The following is an 18,539-nucleotide window of genomic DNA, read 5'->3' on the forward strand; positions in this document are numbered from 1 at the left end:
ATGGACATTTATTGATGATTTGATCGTATTATGTTAAAAAAAAAATAATAAAATCATTAATAAAATGCCAAATAGGAAAAAGATTATATGGATTCTAAGATACATCTTACAAAAAAAAACGAAATAGTTATAATATGTTTTTTTCCCTTCATATTATTATATATAATTTGAAATCCTAGAAACAAAACTACTCAATCACTTCCATGTCTTAGTATGTTATTTAAAGTAGGAAAAAAGTATGCTTGTTACCAAAACGGTTAAAGGCGATACTTAATACATGAAGCAGCTTAAAGTGCCTCCACTCCTTTTGAGACATTATAAGCTGCTTCTTAAAACATTATTAACCTTAAAAACTGTTTTTTATAACGAAAAAAACAATTTGTAATCCTTTTTCCTAATTTATATCATATTGGTTTTAGTTTACTGTGAATACATGCAAAGAACAAAAATATGTTTTATTACTCTACATAATGTTGAGTAATTATGTATAATTAGTGAAGCAGGAAGTTAATAGTTTAATTAATATCCAGACACTAAAAAACATTTATATTTTTCCTTGCGAGGATTAAATATGGGTGCTTTTGATAGTTTCGAGGTCGAACCATGAAAACATAAAAATATTACATTCAATTTATGTATATTAAAAGCTGGGTTTTTCTTCATTTAGAATATATCTTAAGGTTAATTTAGGCATGCTATAATGGTCATATCGATGTTAAACTTTGCATGCTGAATAATGTAACATAGAATTTAGAAAGCGTAGCCGAGAGTTCGTACGTTCATTTTAAACGTGTTTATTATTTAGCTTATTAATTTTTAAATGACTTTATTTGTTGTGATTGTAATCCCTGGGAATATAAGGCAAAGAATATCTATAATCAAGCCACAAAATGTACGTCATCCATAATTAGTAACTGGTATTCTGTTAATTCTATGGCAGATGTATGTACACTGAGTTTTGTCGACCCTTCTTGATAGTCTGTTTCAATATTAAAGGCTCTGTCAGTCAATATTTATCAATGTATGTTTGCAGGGGCGTCCAAGCTTTTTATTTTGGGGGGGGTAAAATTTTTTTAAGGGGGGGGTAATTTGGTTTTGGGGGGGGTAAAATGGCGCGCGAAGCGCGCCGCAAATTTTTTTTACCCCCCCCAAAATTTTTACCCCGGGGGTAAAATTTGCTTGGGGGGGGTAATTACCCCCCCTGAAATCTGTTGGCAGGGGTAAAATTTGTTTACCCCCCCCAAAATTTACCCCCGGGGTAAAATTTTTGGGGGGGGTAATTTAAATTTTATAAAAAATTTAGTATTAAAAATGCGCGCGAAGCGCGCAAAAATTTTTTTTGTTAGAGATTTTCTATTTTGGGGGGAGTATTTACCCCCCCAAAATGGTTTGGGGGGGGTAAATACCCCCCCCCAAAATCGTTGGGGGTGCCTACGGCACCCCCAAGGTAGGGGTAATTTTTTTTTGGGGGGGGTATTGTTCACAAAATTTTGGGGGTGCCTACGGCACCCCCAAAATCGTTTGGGGGTGCCAAATGGCCCATTACCCCCCCCCCTTGGACGCCTATGTATGTTTGTCCTATTGTCTGATTTGTTGACCTTTGCTTTTATGGATATTTTACCCTCGTATCTAGGAAGTTTTAAATTTTAAAGAAAAATGTGCTTAAGCTGTCTAAAAAACAAAAATCAATTTTAGATACATATATTTTCATTTCATTATTATCCAGCCTTTTTCTCTACTTTAAATATTTTATTTTATATTTTACTGACTGACAACAAAAAAAATTATTATAGGCCTGTCGAAAACTAAATCACTAAAATAATTATTCTGTACAAACTCTATTATTACGAAGTATAGTTTTATACAATGTCGAGCTCTTCAGAAGATATAATTCTCTACTGCATTATAACACAAATATTATATACAGTAGAATATGTGTTAATATTAGACATATTAGTCATAGCTTATCATAACCAGATCAAATAGATAAACATTCAAGAAGTATATTTCCTTTAGTACCTATTGCAAGAGTTAACACTTCCAGACAAAGATTGTGCAATCCAAATAATTTGTTGTGATATATATTAGATACAGTTTGAACTTAGCAAAATGTTTGATTTATTTTTGTGGTTAAAGCATCTTTCCGAACAAAAACTATTTAATCAATCTACAACCCAAACTTTTCCCAGAGCTTAATATCATTATCATCTTTAAATAGTTATATAAACGCACAAGGCAGAAAATTAAGACACTCTATCTAATCAATTGTGTATAATATTATTCAAACCACGTATGCCTGCATTCTATTTAGTTATTCAAGTTCATTGTAGCACAGCAATTCTGTAATTATCCTATTTATATATATCACTCAATCAGATTTAGTTTCAGTTTATCTGTGATCCTGAATTATTGTTCTATTTGGACATTGGACTTATTTATTTCAACGTTGAAAAAATCCAAGCAAATTAAAGGTTTTAAAGATTATAAGTTACTATAGAATTATTTGTATAATTTCGCGTAAATATATGGATAAATGAAAATAATATTATCTTGTTTTGATACAAAAAAAACTTTATACTGTAAAGCAAAAACTGGATTAAACTTAAAGTAAAAAAATAATGAATTGCAAATTTTTTGAAGAAAAAATTTCCAATTTTATTTTGGATTTGTTCATCAAAACAATGATAATGAAACTTGTAACAAAAGTCAATATTTTAAAAGAATTTTTTTTAAATTTGAATAATATTCGACGACAACAATCCAAATTTTAAGAAATTTACATAAAAGTGAAAGGTATAAAGATTGGAAATTTGCGTATAAATTTTAACAAATGATACAATATGTTTATAAATAAAATTGTACTGTCAAAGAATAAATGTAGGCGTTTCTTTTGTGTTAATCTCTATATCAATATATTATGCATATTATGCTTAAAGATTTTAAAATAGAAAATCAATAACTCCAGAAAAAAGTAGTTTTTATTGTTCAAATGATGTTAAAATGAAGGTATTACATAATAGTTCGCTATAATTAGTTTTTAAAATTATTTATTATTATTTATTAATTCACACAAGCTTTTAAGTGATTATGACTGATTTTTAATAGGTTGTTTCATTTAAAACTTTCCTACGCATTAAAAAACAACTCTACACAAATGTCTAATACTTTTACTTTTGACCCTTTAACAGTCATCCAGTGATTTTTTTTCTTTTTTTTTCTCTTATACACAGTAAATAGAAAATAAATTGCAAATGCCTTACCTAGCCCAAGTTTCATTGAAATTAGCCAGGATGATCCTGACATCCTTCTCAATGAGTGTGTCCAGCTGGTTGGTCAGCTCGTCGTTGAAGCTGAGAGAGGCCACCACGTCGAACTTGTTCTTCTCCAGCTTCATTATCAGGTCGTTGTGCGCCTAAAATAATTTTTCTTTAATATTTTTAAAAAATAGACTTTCATGGTTTTCTATATTCTTGATTAATAGTACATCATGGAACACAGCGTAATGCCAAACGAAGCAGGTCCAAAGGAACTTACATCTCAAATATTGCAACCAACTCTTTGATTGCATGACCGTTGTCTAAAAGTACTATATATGCATGGTTGGATATGTATTGGGTGAAGGCATCCCCTCTTTTTTTACTTTTAATGACATTGCAGCATTACATACATTTTTAACGTATATGTTATATAGTTATGGCGCGGTTTGGGCGAGATTCGAACCCATCACCCCCCTAATCCCCCCACCAAAACCAGCCTCCCAAACAACGATGATCGGATACGCTACGTGTTACTTTATAGTCATGACATTTCTTTCCTCTCATTAGTATTAACTCCGGTAAGGGTAATAAAATAAATTAATCAATAAAATATAAATCAAATATAATCGATAAAAAAATTAACAGTGAAATAGAAAAAAATACGGATTTATTTGCCCCACCCTGTTAGTTACAACCGCAAATATATGTTTTGTAATTAATAAAATTACATAATTACAGAAGAATGAGAAACATAATGAGTTATATCTTAATTAATAACCTATTGTGTTTAGAAAAATGTTCTCTTTCTATTGAAATTAAAGTAAAAAATACACTTTTTCTTGTGTATGGAATTATTTTTCCAGTATGACTTCGAAACCGAATTATATCCGCTATAATAAAACCGGCTCTCAGCCATACTAAAAAATCATGTAAAGCATCGTATTAAATACAATTTTTCATTTTGATATCCTCGTAAACCTGTATCCTGTATATAATACGATGCGATAAATAATTATTAGATTATATATATTAATAGAATTAATAGATATATATTTGTTTAAAGCAATCATTACCTATGCTTCTTGATACATTTGTTACTGAATATTTGTGTATGTATGACTATAGGTCATTTTTAGCTTGAAAGAAGATTTCAGTCATAAGAGAATAAGCACACAGCGGTTTGTTTTACAAAAATTACATTTTACATTTATTGTCTTCATCTTGCGATTAATATAAATATTACACAACCTTTTTGTGCAATGTGCATGTTTATATAACATAGAATTAAACATATTGCTTTTTCTACTTAAAATATTTCAATGAATAAATGATCTTTTAGATTTATGTACTCGTATTTTGTAAAACAAAAAAAAGACAATTTGTAAATAAATGAGTGAAGCTCAGTAACAATTAAACAAAAGATAGTTGTGAGGCTAAATTACCAAATTGTAATATTTATAATTTGACCTACAAACTACTTCAAGATATTGCTACATGAACGCCATTATAAAATTGTAATTTTTAAAGTAATTATTATTATTATTTAATAACAGCAAACTAAACACTATTTTATCTTTAAAAATGTAACCACACAACTGAATGTTTGTACGTTATAACATTAAAAACATTTTTGTTTTGTCTATTATTATCATTCTCAGGCTTTGTATGAAGATATAAATCTTAGTAAATGCAATCAAATAAATGCACATCCACATCTGCTTATCTGGTTATTTAAACGTTTTTCCATTCTAGTAAGAAAAATATTTAGCTAAGACATTTCAAAGAAATAAATTAGGTAAATAAAAAGAATGAAGCTACACGGCTAAGGCCTATGCATTCACGAACAATTTAAGCATCAAATTATCACTTCCTTTTATTATTTGAAATAATGACTTAATTTATATGTTAGATGTTTAATCCATTGACTTATTTAGATGTTGATTTAATATGTTTTGTTTAATAAACCTTTAAATTTAAGAGCTTCCCTAAGAAGAAGAATTGGATTGGTAAAAACCTTTTAGAATATCTTTTGCTTCAGAAAATAAAACCTTACTTAAGTTTAGAATAGAGATACATTAATAAACAAAACTTCTTTATGAAAGCTTTTCACCAATTATGATTTTTATTATTTTTACTAGATTATATTTACACTAAGGATCTCTGTTTCATTTGCATATAGGTGTGTCATAAGAATTATTTGCACTATTTCTCTGCATCAATCTCCTAGCTATTCTTTGATCTGTAAAAAAAATTCTAAAACTGTATTGTTTTTAAATGGAGCAAACCTTTTATATAATTTAGATCTGAGAGCTGGAAGGGACCTTGGGCTGTTTATTAGTACCTTTTCTTATTTCTTGGCTAAACAACTTTAGGGACTTTTAGATTCTTGAGTTTAGGAACTTAGAAATAACCCTAAACAAACCCTAAAATCATTACTAAACTTCCCTTAAAAATAATTGATCTGGTCATACAGATATATATTGTTTATCTTTAATAAGTGGGATTTAAATTTTGGTTATTTTACTGGCAAAGTAATAAAATAAATTTTCTTTGAATTTGTTTTGAGTAAACTATGACATAAACTTAAATACTTTCTTGTAAACTTAAATTCAATATAAACTTACAAATTAAATACAGTACAACAGTTAGAAAGGAAGAACATTTTAAAGATATACATTTTTTAAACAAATAAATAAGAGGAGATTTTTTTTGTAATATTCATTTATTAATTTGGTTGGGATTATTTTAGAGATTTATTTTTCTTCTGATTCTAAGAATAGTTGTTCCAAGATTGTAAATTAAATTATGTGTTTGTGTGTTTCTCAGGGAGCTACACTCTTATTTATTGAGGTAATAGTAATAGAGAGGTAAAACACACTTAAAACACACAGTACAAGTTCTAATAACCATTAGTTCTTTGACAAATGAATTAGTGTTAGTAAGTTTTAGAATATAAAACTTTAGGCTTTGAATCATTTTGTTTTTATTTCCTCTTCAGATTTAAACTCTGTTTAAAATTCAATTTGTTGCAATAATAATTGAAAGTCTAAGCTAATTTAAATTCTGCTGATGTAAAGTTACCATAAATTGTAAAAATCATGTATCTGCAAATAAGAAGTAATTAAAGTTACTTTAAGGTGATAAAGCTTGTAAAAATGTATTATTCTAAAAACTCTTATTCCTTTTTGGCATAGAACAAGTTAGGTTTTTATACATATTGTCTTGCCTGTTTTATTCTAGTAGTACATGGTAATTGTATCTCTAATTCCCATACAGATCAATATAGAAAACTAAACTGATTCTTTTCTAATTTTGGCAGTGCCAGACCATACACACAAGATTGATGGCTGGAATATAAGAATTATGGTAGGTAATTCTTTGTTATTCTTGTTTAAAGCAGTTATTATTTTATTTGATTTTTTCTTATGTTGTTGTTAATTTCACAAAAGGGTCAAAATTCTTAAAATATTTTTTTGACCAAAAAAATCATAACTTGTAATATTAAAAGTTTTTAGATCTAAGATTTTCAACCGCACTTAATACTTTATATATTACTTTTTTAGAATATGTTTTCTATAGAAAAATTACTAGAAAATCTAATCGTTGAGTTAATGCTTCAAAGAACTGCTGACTTTTAGAAACAATCCAATTCCATGGCTTCACAGAAAAATAAAATGTTCTTGTAGAAAATTAATTTTCCTCATAACTCTTCAAAGCAAGAATTCTAATTCCTTTTGTGAAAATGAAAAGATCAAAATGATCTTCCTTCCTCTTTCTGTCCCTCTCGGGGAGGAAACATTTATGTTTCAACTTTAGAAGCTTAATTTATATTTTGATATTAAAATTCTAAACTCCAGCAGAGTTAGAGATATAGAAAAGCTGTTGTAGGTAAAGCAGAATAAATTATATCATCTCAACCTGTTGACATTCACATGATATAATACCTAAAATATGATAATATTATTCTGACATTCATTGTATCCCAGCCTTGTGTATTATTTTCAAAAGTGCATTTCCCAAAATATGTCCGATTATTTGTTTAAAATAATTATGATAATAAAAAATTTCAACTTGTTTCAATACATTTTCTTTTGTTCTATTGTAAGTAAATTGTTGACATGCTAGCTTGCAGTCATTAATTTACTCACAGATTAAATGAACCAAACAACAAATTAGCAGTATATAAAGTGAGAATAAAGTATGGGGAATATAGTAAAGCTTATATGTAAATGCAGTACTTGAATTATCAAAATTTAAACATGTAGGGTTACTAAAATGGGAGGACATTTAGGCCTGTGGTTTTATGAAAGCATTATTTTGGCAAAAAGAAGATTTTGAGTTACTTTTTGGTAAAAGAAAACAAGAATAAACCATATTAGTAACTTTATGAACAGTTTAGGCAGTTTGCTTCCTTTTTTTCAAAAGTTTAGCATTATGACCACAAGCTATTTTCTTCAAAGATCTATTTAGTAACCATGTCAGTAAATTTATTGCTTTATTTTCTGTTAAATATAGACTGTGATCAAACAGTAAAATGACAAAATATTAATATAATAATGGGAAAACCATGTTAAACATGCAAACAGTACATAGCACACACACACAATGAATAATATTATTCAGGGTAGGTAAATAAAGCAACAATCTAATGAAGACAAAAGAGTTGTATATTTTCTCTCTCTCTCTCTCTCTTTCCTCCCCTTTTTCCAATAAATTTGCACACATTGTTGTATATATAACATAATTATTTTAGCCTCTTAGCCATGCATAATAAAGTAACTAATTTTTTAAAGGAAATATTGCAAAACTTTATTTTTGTCATATTTTTTACAAAACAATGTTTGTGAATTTCAAATTAATTGAAAATACACTACAAAATAGATAATAATGAATAGTTTTTATCAAATTCTTTTTTCTTAATGGGGAAAATAAGGCAAATAAAGAGAAATGCAGATGATTGTAAACATATGCATATAAGATTGGTTCAGATGCACATTTTGGTCCAAATTTTCAGCTCAAATAAAGGAAAACTAAATTGACTCTCCTTTATTCAGGCAAAAGTCATTTGTAATATATTAATTAATATTGTATTTAAATGCGATTATTAAATCATTTTAGTATATTTTAGTTTACGGTTTGTTTTTCCAAATCTTGTTTTTACAAATTTGCTGCTTTGTTAAAACCTTAACAATCTTAGGAATTTAATCCATGACATTTGAGAGGCAGTTGTGCAATTTAACTTTTACTATGTGACAAACAATTTCATTTTATTTGATTGAAAGTTTACAACATTAACCACTTACAAATATTGTTGCTTCAACATTTTTTTTGTATTTATTCTTATAAGATTTTACAAAAAAAATATGAATGAAGTTTTGTAACCAAAAATTTGCACATGTCCTTGAATTATTTGATATTTAATCTTATATAATGAATTAACTCTAATTAAAAATAATTGGATTTACTTATCAGTAATGACTTAATCTTGGTTTTAAAAAGTATTGTTTTGTCTGAAGCATGACCTTAAAATCTTAATTTTCTGTTTCATCTTTGATCTTTTAACAAAATAATTTTTTTTCTTAAACAAATTGTTTGGTTTGTTATTTCTATGACTAAGTGACTGCAGGCTAATGGCAAAGCTATTTATACAATTGTATAATAATCTAAAAATGGTAAAAACAACATGTAATGTGCACAGAAATTTTACATTAAGTACATGTACATAGTTGAAGATTGCTCTGTTTAAATATTCAGGGAAAGTGACTGGACTCTATGTAGATACAACAATGCATATTTTAACAATATTGTTGGAGGTTTCCATAGTCATTGATTACCTTTATGTTTTAGTCAAGTTTAGAACTAAGTACCTTTGCTAATGAATTGTGATTCATTGTCTAAGAATCTTTAAAGTCCAATGTACTTTAACGATTCTTACAAGAATTAACCAGTTATTTAAACATTAATTTGTCTATTCTTGCATAAGAATAAGTTTACCTACCATATAAATTTGAAGATTAAGATGTTTAGGATATTGTCTTGGAAACTTCAAAATAAGTATTTCTATTACTGTAGTGATCAAATACGAATTCATGTCAAATATAAATTACAGTTTTTAAGAAAAAAGTTACCCCATTAAGGCTCGAAATTGTAAAGTTAAAAAAGTTAAAAAGATGCAATTTGAATTTGAAATATAAACTGTATACTACATGTTCTGCCTGCCTGCCTGCCCAGCTCTGCTGTCTTTAAGATGATATGTTTTCCAAAACAGAAAAAGAAATAGATTAATATTAGAGGAAAATTAATTTTGAAATTGGATTGAATTTTAAATAATTTTACAATAAAAGTATATACAGCCAAATATAATAAAAATAAGATGTCTATCTGTGTGTTTGTAGGTAAAGATCTCGCCAACCACTATAGACGGAAATGTTATCCATTTTCCCAAAGGTGCAGGTAAGATTTATATTTATATTTGAGGAGAGTACCTGACCATCCCAACAGTTGTCGCCCTTAGAAAAAATAGCACTCCAAAATTTATCCTTTATTTTTAACTAAAATGGAAAGTGGAATTTTGACTTGCCCACCTTTCATCAAGTGCCCCAAGGGCCTCTAGGAGCATTCATATGAAAAGAAAAAGTTAAATTTGTATAGAACACTTGTTACTGTCTGTGGGTGTAGAAGACCAGCACACAAAACTCTGAAACTCTGGCAAACTTTTCAACAGTGTATCAAACTTTTTTGAAGTACATTTAAATTTCACACAATGTCAGGGAAAGGAATAAGTTCTAATAATAAGGGACAGGGACAAGCAGAGTATGACGTCACTGTAGCTAAACATGTGTTACATGAAGATCCTGACATGCTTGTCCCTGTCCCTGCAGAGTATGATATCACTGTAGCGAACATAAGCTACATGAAGAACTTGACTTGCTTGTCCATGTCCCTGCAGAGATGATGTCAATGTAGCTGAACATAAGCTACATGAAGAACTTGACTTGCTTGTCCATGTCTCTGCAGAGATGATGTCACTGTAGCTATAAACATGAAGCTAAGCACATATGTTACATGAAGAACTTGACTTGCTTGTCCTTGTCCCTGAAGAGTATGACAACACTGTAGCTGAACATAAGCTACATGAAGAACTTGACTTGCTTGTCCCTGTCCCTGCAGAGTATGACGTCACTGTAGCTGAACATAAGTTACATGAAGAACTTGACTTGCTTGTCCCTGTCCCTGCAGAGTATAACGTCACTGTAGCTATTCATGTGTTACATGAAGAACATGACTTGCTTTTCCCTGTCCTTGAAGAGTATGACGTCACTGTAGCTGAACATAAGCTACATGAAGAACTTGACTTGCTTGTCCCTGTCCCTGCAGAGTAAAACGTCACTGTAGCTATTTATGTGTTACATGAAGAATATGACTTGAATATCCCTGTCCCTGCAGAGTATGACGTCACTGTAGCTAAACATGTGTTACATGAAGAACATGACTTGAATATCCCTTTCCCTGCAGAGTATGACGTCACTGTAGCTGAACACGTGTTACATGAAAACTTGGCTTGAATATCCCTGTCCCAGCAGAGTATGACGTCACTGTAGCTGAACATGTTTTACATGAAGAACTTGACTTGCTTGTCCCTGTCCCTGCAGAGTATGACGTCACTGTAGCTGAACATAATCTTCATGAAAACTTGACTTGAATATCCCTGTCCCTGCAGAGTATGACGTCACTGTAACTGAACATGTGTTACATGAAGAACATGACTTGCTTGTCCCTGTCCCTGCAGAGTATGACGTCACTGTAGCTGAACATGTGTTAAAAGAAGAACTTGTTTGAGAAAAAGTTAATTTTACATGAGCACATTTTTTTAAGCTTAAGGTTATGTTGAAAACGTGTCCTTTAGTTGTCCTAGAACTAATGGGTTTGAATCTCTGAACAAACAGTGTTATTGCCTTTTAGATTCCGACTGGTTATTACTGTTGCAATATCAAACGCGTAACAATAATTTAAACTAAAGTAAATGAACTTTGCTTGTATTTTGTGTGCTAAGATCATGTAAACAGCTCATCTGAGCTTTCGAAAATTTTCAAAAAAGTTTTCATTAGTTGAAAAGTTTTTAGGCTATCTGTTTATTGATCCATTTTAAAAACATAAGAAATGTCTACCAAATGCTGTTTAAGTAAGATCCCCTGTCAAAAGATATACTAAAAATAAACTTTTAGACTAGATAATAAAAGATGATATTTTTATTTTCTTGCACTGTAAAAAAAACAATAAATAGTTAATTAGTAAAAAATGAAAAAGCTTTTTATAAAAAAAGTTTCTGCTTTAAATCTTAAAACCATTTTGAAAAAAAAATAATTGATATTTTTTAGAGAATATAAAATTATTGAATCCTATTTTGTAGTTGTCTAGATTGAAAATCTATAATATCTGTTTTGCCCCGCAGTTTAGTTCAAATTAATATATACAATATTTTATATATATAAATGTTTTATAATATTTTCATGGACAAGGATATACCAAGAAAATTAATTGGATTTGTGCTAAAAGAGAAAAAAGTCATGAAATTTTTACCTAATTAACGCATTTTTATCTGCTATCTTTTCATCGGAAAAAGTTTAAAATTTAAATCATTTTTGCAAAAATATCTATTTCATTGATATGATATATTGAGAATAGTATAAAACGACACGAAAGGTAGACATTTCAGATAGAAATTGCGTCATAAATATCATATGATACCATGGGAAACTTTTATTTAGATTATTGACAAAAGTATTGGTTTATTAATTCAATGTAATAACTTAATCAATACATGATTTCTTATTTACTACATAATTTTCAAATATTACTTTTGCTAAATGAACAATTACTTGGGATTTATGAAAATTACATACAAATTTTTTGGCCAAGTTTGGCGTTTGAATTATATCAAACGCGCTTTTTAAGTCTAATCTACAAAACCAAATTTACCTGTTTACGGCAATGATCAATTATCTTTAAAGTGTGTTAATTTTTTTACATTGAAGAATGGCAAGTCAAAAGTCACCATTAATATAGATTCATTTAATTTAAATTTTCTTAAGACTCTTCGACCTTTTTTCTTTCAAAACTTTTCTAATACTTAAAGAGTTTATTCATAGGATAATGGTAAAGAATATAATTTAATTCTAAAATTAATGTTCTATAATAGGTAGCAAAAAGAAAAAACCTGCCCAGACAATCATCTTTTTTATATTTTCTATTTTATAAATAAGTTCATACATTATTAAGAATTGAAGAATATCCCTAAATAGATTATTTTATTAGTTTGCAATAATAAACTAATTTAAGCGAAATATTTTATTTCTATGAATAAAATATAAATTAATGTAAATGTCTGGGCGCTAGCAAGAAAACAAGAAACAATTATTTAAACCCAAGAATAATGATTCTCGCTCTCATTTCTTTCTTTCCAACTTCTGAAAATTCTAATCTTTTTCTTAGTAGAAAATAATATAGAATCAGAGATTTAGAAATTATGAATATTCATGAAGATCAAATAACTTTGACGGAAGAAAAATATGGGCAAATTACCTATATTTGAATTTGGACAGAAAATTCCCTTAATTAGTTTTCAAATTTGATTCATTATGCACATTCAAAGAACTTAAAATGAATAGAAGTTATTGAAATCTTAAGCTCCAGACAAAAAACCTTACTACTTTAAATGATGAATAACTGCCTTATAAGCGGGGTGGGGGACTAATAATGATCCTTTTGCACAATATTGAAATATACCAAAATATTGAGAGGAAAGCAGATACTTTAATATAAAAAAGGAGAAGCTTTGTGATTTTATAGAGAGTTTATCCATTCAAGTTGACACACTATAAATATTGAATATATATTAAATACATATTTTTAACAATTTCATGTTAGTTTTTATCAAATAAAAATTTTCTTTTCGGACATAGCGTCCCAGGTAAAGATATTTTCAGTAGGCTTACTGTGGTCTTAACTATTCTAGTTTTATCAACGAATGAAACTTTTTTTTTCCAAATTAGCATGCAAAAAAATTCTGAGAATCCAGAATTTGCATTAAATGACATAAATGTCAATAAACTGATCATAAAAACAGGATTTTATGCTTTTTAGTAAGGTTTCATAAAAATATTTTTTCAATCTTTTTATGTAATGTCAATGATAATAATTCTGTTCAGTCTGGTTATACCTAGGGAGTAAGGGAGGGGACAATGGATCGAATATTCAATTTGTAAGAGTCTCAGACTTTGGGTACTGGCTTAAAGGGAATGTGCAAGAATTTAGCAGGTTCTGACTGACGTTGGGTACTAGCGCATCAAATGCCGCTAACTTGCAACGTTAGTTTTGAATATAGCAGACAAGTATCAATAAACTTAATTTGTTATGAGATGGCTGGTTTTAACAATTTTTTTCTCCAGAAAATATCATTTTATAGATAAAAACTGTATTTTGATATTTGTGTAATAAACAATCTAAGAATCCTTACAATTTGAGGTTATGGGGCTCTGGGTTGAACGGTACCAGGGATGATTTTTCTAGTAATTAATTACAGAATGGTTTCATCAGTCTGATGTGCTGGTAATCTAATTTTCAAATGAATGTTTTTTTTCTTGGAACTTTTTTCTTATTTTATAGTTTTCTAAATTTCTAAACACACCCTTTGAAATTTCCTTAACATTTTCTTGATAAATCTTGATTTTTAAAAAGGGGATAAATTTAAAAAAACTTTTGGCCAAAGTATCCCGAATGACGTCATATAATGATAACTAATTATTGTAATATGACGTGCTGGTGGTGTGTTTTATAACCCCCATAAACTGAGATTGTAATGTATACATGCCACTGATTAAAATAACTTTGATACAAACTATATCATATAATATTTTTTATCAAGACAATTAAAAGAGATTTAACACACAAAATGATGATGGTGAAACAATTTTTCTTCCATTAAATATTCCTTCTTTGATTATTCATTTTATGTGTATCATCTATTTATAGATGATATATCTAATAAAATTACTTAGATATGCTGATACATAAATTAGTTTGGCCCATTATTACAAAAAAACGCTAGGAAGATGGATATCCCACCGTCTCCCCCCCCTTTTGCCACTAATCATCTTTACAAATTCATATAAAAAACTTGATTCTGGCACATCTAGCAAGCACTAGCCCTAAGATGCATTTCAGATCCTTTCTTAACCTAACCTAGATAATCTTTACAAATTTGTTTCTTGACAATTTCCCCCAAAGTTTTTGAAGCAAAATGGGGTTTTCAGTGTTAGATAGGTACTATAAGGGAAAGCAACAGTTTGGTTCTCAATATAAATAAAAGATTTACTTACCAATGAATATCTTGCTTGATTTTGATAAATGGTGCCGACACGAGTCCAGTTAAATTGCCTAGGCAAAAAAGAATAATTATCTATCACATTGAATAACAGACAGCTTTCTGCGGATATTCAGAGGAATAATTATAAAGTTAAAACCAGTTTTGCTAGCCCCGAGGAGCCGAAAGACAGGGCTAAAATTCGTGACAAATTGTCTTTAATTTGATGCAATACATGATTTTTCTGTATGGCTGAACGAATAATAATTCGTTTCGAACCCCCACTGAAAAATATGTTGCAATAAGTTTTTTTCTAATTTTTATTAAAGTACTGTTATAAAAGAAATCCTTTATTTGTTTTTGTAAATTACAGCGAAAATTTATTTGTTCTGTAATTAAGTTTTCCAACTCTCTCTCTCTCTCTCTCTCTCTCTCTCTCTCTCTCTCTCTCTCTCTCATTTTTCTCTTTGTAGACTCTAAAAGTAAGCTATTCGTTGTAACAAATGGCTCTTTTAGGGATGTCCAGAAGCATTATCTTTTTTTTTTAAATTTAAAAATGACATTTTCCTCTAATAAGTTTTTGATGAGTTGCTCATCTGGCTTTTAAGAATCCATGAAAGATAGCTTAAGGCTTAAAAGGCATTTTATCTTACTTCTTTATATTCCAGCTAGCGGTTGCGCATCTAGCATCTAGAGGCTTTATATTCAAGGGGAAAGAAAGAACCAGAAAAACTGTCAAGGCTTAAATTAAATTGTAAAAATAAATACCTAAGCAGTGCCAGCCTGGGCTGGTTAAACTGGTTCTCAGAGGGCACCACTCTGAAGAAATGGGGGAAGCTACGGGATGTGAACATGGGATGCGTGTCAGCATATGTCACCTGAAATAATAATAACATTTAAGGAACTTAGTTGTCTTAATCAGACAAATAAGAAAATGATCTTCCTATGCTAGTTAATCGCAACAAATTAGAAAGAAAGACAACAAATATATATGGAGTTACTTAGTACTTACTAACTGCGCTAAAATTATGACTAATTGTTACAAAAATCCTTGGGCAAGATTTGAAATCTAAATGACGATTCAAGCATTTTTAAATACACACTGAATGCGAGAAAATGTTTGATCTTATGTAAAAAGGAAGCAAGTCGCATAAAGCATGTTTATCTTAATTATCTTATTCATAGTTGGGTGATTAAGATGATATTTACTCTAGATCTTTAGAGTCCTGTCTAGTGACCTTGCTCGAGCAGATTAATTCTATTCACAATTTCCATGAGTAACTTATTCAAGCCCTTAAAACCCAGCTTTGGTTGTTATCTAGGATCAAGCCTAGAAAAAGATGATTCAAAAGAAATAAATTTAAGTCAATCTTTATAATCATAACAGATGACATCACCCATTAAACATAGCTCAACAAATCATGGACGAACATGGACTTATATTAAGTAATATCGAATTTAATATTTATCAATATCTAGAAGTCAAATAAAAATTATGTGTAAATCTGTCCCAAAATTACTTGATACAAGATGCCTTATTTAGACAAACTCATATTCTAAGATTTGGTCATAATAAGCTTTGCTTAAACCATGGTGCCTATTCGTCTTAGAAATTGATAGGACAATTCTGAAACACCTAAATTTACAAAAAGATCTAACCGTGACGTATGGACGGACTCTAATTATATATTGAGGTGATTTAAATAGATGGCGTTTTTAAATTATAAGAGGTTGAGTTGAACAGACTTGATTCAATTGAATGGGACATTAGATCAAGTATTATTTAGGTATGACTAATCCTAATTTCTTGTCCATATCATTCAGACTTAACGTAAATAAAGATGCCTTTCTGTCACCGAGGCATTACACAAAATTTACTTCTGTTTAGGCCATTAGTACAGCTGTAATTATTCAGTATAATATGGTGCCAGGAACCAATATCATCTAATTACATCAACTTTCTTCTCTTGTAAGTGTATATATGGGAATAGTTATTTATCGCATCGTAATATAGACAGCTTTCTGTAGACATCAAAATAAAATAAAAATATTTACACCAGTTTTGTTAGCCCGAAGGCCCGGGTTAACAAAACTGGTATTATTTTTATGATTTTAATACACGTAGAAAATTGTTTTTTACACATGAATTTTTAGTATGACTGAGAACAAAGCGTCCATAATGAGGTACAAAAAAGAGGTATTACAGTTGTAAAACAAATGAAAATTTTTAGAGAAAAAATTCAAAAATCTGTAATATTCACAACAAGACATATTTATTTATTTTTTAAAACTCTGTATCTAAGGGTAAAAAATAGTTTAAACTTTACTTAATCTAATTTATTTGATATTTATTTCAGCTAATACCAATGAATGAAGACATTTGGTAGAAAACAAATAATATTTTTCCCCACATCTACATTAACTCAATAATTTTCGGGGAAAAGCAAATTTTCTGCGAACTTTTTTGCAATTACTTTATTTTGTCAGAGTAAGATTAGTATTTGGAAAAAATCAATAGAAAAAAAAGTAAACAAGGATGACAACATCCATAAGTAGCAAAGCACAATAAATTGTGGATGGGAATAAGAACAAGTAGATTTAAAGTGTATTTATTAAAATCAAGAATAGATTTATTTGAGAAAATAAACACGAAACCTTGTTTTATTTTGTATGATGAAGACGGTTAAAGTAAATTACATACTAGATGCACATAACAATGGGAAAAAAATATTTTAAAACTGCAAAAAAGTTTTTTTAATTGGACCAAAAATACCAAAGATTAGATTAGACTAGATTAGATTTATTATTCTTGGGTGTACATACATAGAAAGAAAAAAAAACTACAATAATAAATGAATTAAATAAATATTATATACATTTATATATACAGTCAAATTTTATTGATATGGTTAATTTATAAAAAAATTTTCTTCCCAAATGGCAGTTTCCTAAAAACTAGGAGCATGCAGTAATGTGTATTCACACATTGTTTTCATATAAATAAGACAAAAAAATAGAAAAAAAGATAATAAGCAATAAATAAAATCATATTGGAGAGGAAAGAATGATAATAGGAAGGATTGATTAGGGCATACAAGTCTCACACCATTATTGCAATAAAAGAAATTTTAAAAAAATCTAAACAAATAAATTTTGATTAATTTATCAGATTTCAAACAATATTGAAAAGAAATATAAATCTATCTATATTCTTGACATAATGGGTTGTTACACACTAAAGTTAAGCTTGATAACAAAGATTCTTTTAGATTTTTAATAAATTTTTTTCTTGATAGATTGTGGGTTAATAAATCATTATTACAATGGTTATTCCATAATTCTTGAAAATGATACTTAGGAAATCTTTCAATAGATTTAAACTTCGGTTTTTTAACATCAATTTTAATATCTTTAACTAAAAAATTTATGAAAATCGGACCATAAACACCAAAGATATGGGGAAAAATCTAAAAAGTATAACCGGCAAAAGGCAGTCTGACCAACATTGTCGTTTTCTTCAAATGACAGGAAATTTAATTTTTATATCTTTAACAGAAAAAATTTCGAAAATTGGACCATAAACACCAAAGATATGGAGAAAAGTGTGTAAAATATAAAATAGCCAAAAACTTGCAAAAAGGCAGTCTGACCGTCATCGTTGTTTTCTTCAAACGATGGGAAATTTAATTTTGATATCTTTAACTGAAAATTTTTTGGAAAATATAAAAATAGCCTAAAACCTGCTAAAAAGCCGTCCGACCGCCATTCATGTCTTATAGTTAATTGTGCTCCTTAATGACGAGAATGTTGTCAAAAAGTTTTAGCCTTCTACATTTTATAGGAGCTGAGAAACTCACGGACATTGTGAATTATAGAGTAGCTTCGCTACTAAAAATTTGGTTGACGTAAATACTAATATA

At 29.0% G+C, this 18,539-nt stretch overlaps 1 protein-coding gene across 1 annotated transcript in view; it reads right to left on the bottom strand.

The window, feature by feature from the left end:
* The window catches only part of LOC145315227 (uncharacterized), a 141,305-nt gene that overhangs the window by 99,218 nt on the left and 23,548 nt on the right, over window positions 1–18,539 (bottom strand). The window contains exons 4-6 of the mRNA XM_080155265.1: window positions 15,388–15,497; window positions 14,636–14,693; window positions 3,261–3,412 (exon numbers count right to left, since the gene is read on the bottom strand). Coding sequence (XP_080011391.1) covers window positions 3,261–3,412; window positions 14,636–14,693; window positions 15,388–15,497 — 320 coding nt within the window. The remainder of the gene's footprint in view (window positions 1–3,260; window positions 3,413–14,635; window positions 14,694–15,387; window positions 15,498–18,539) is intronic.

This window comes from Acartia tonsa, chromosome 1 (assembly GCF_053477335.1).
Source record: "Acartia tonsa isolate MP-2025a chromosome 1, ASM5347733v1, whole genome shotgun sequence".
NCBI classification, from domain to species: Eukaryota; Metazoa; Arthropoda; class Copepoda; order Calanoida; family Acartiidae; genus Acartia; species Acartia tonsa.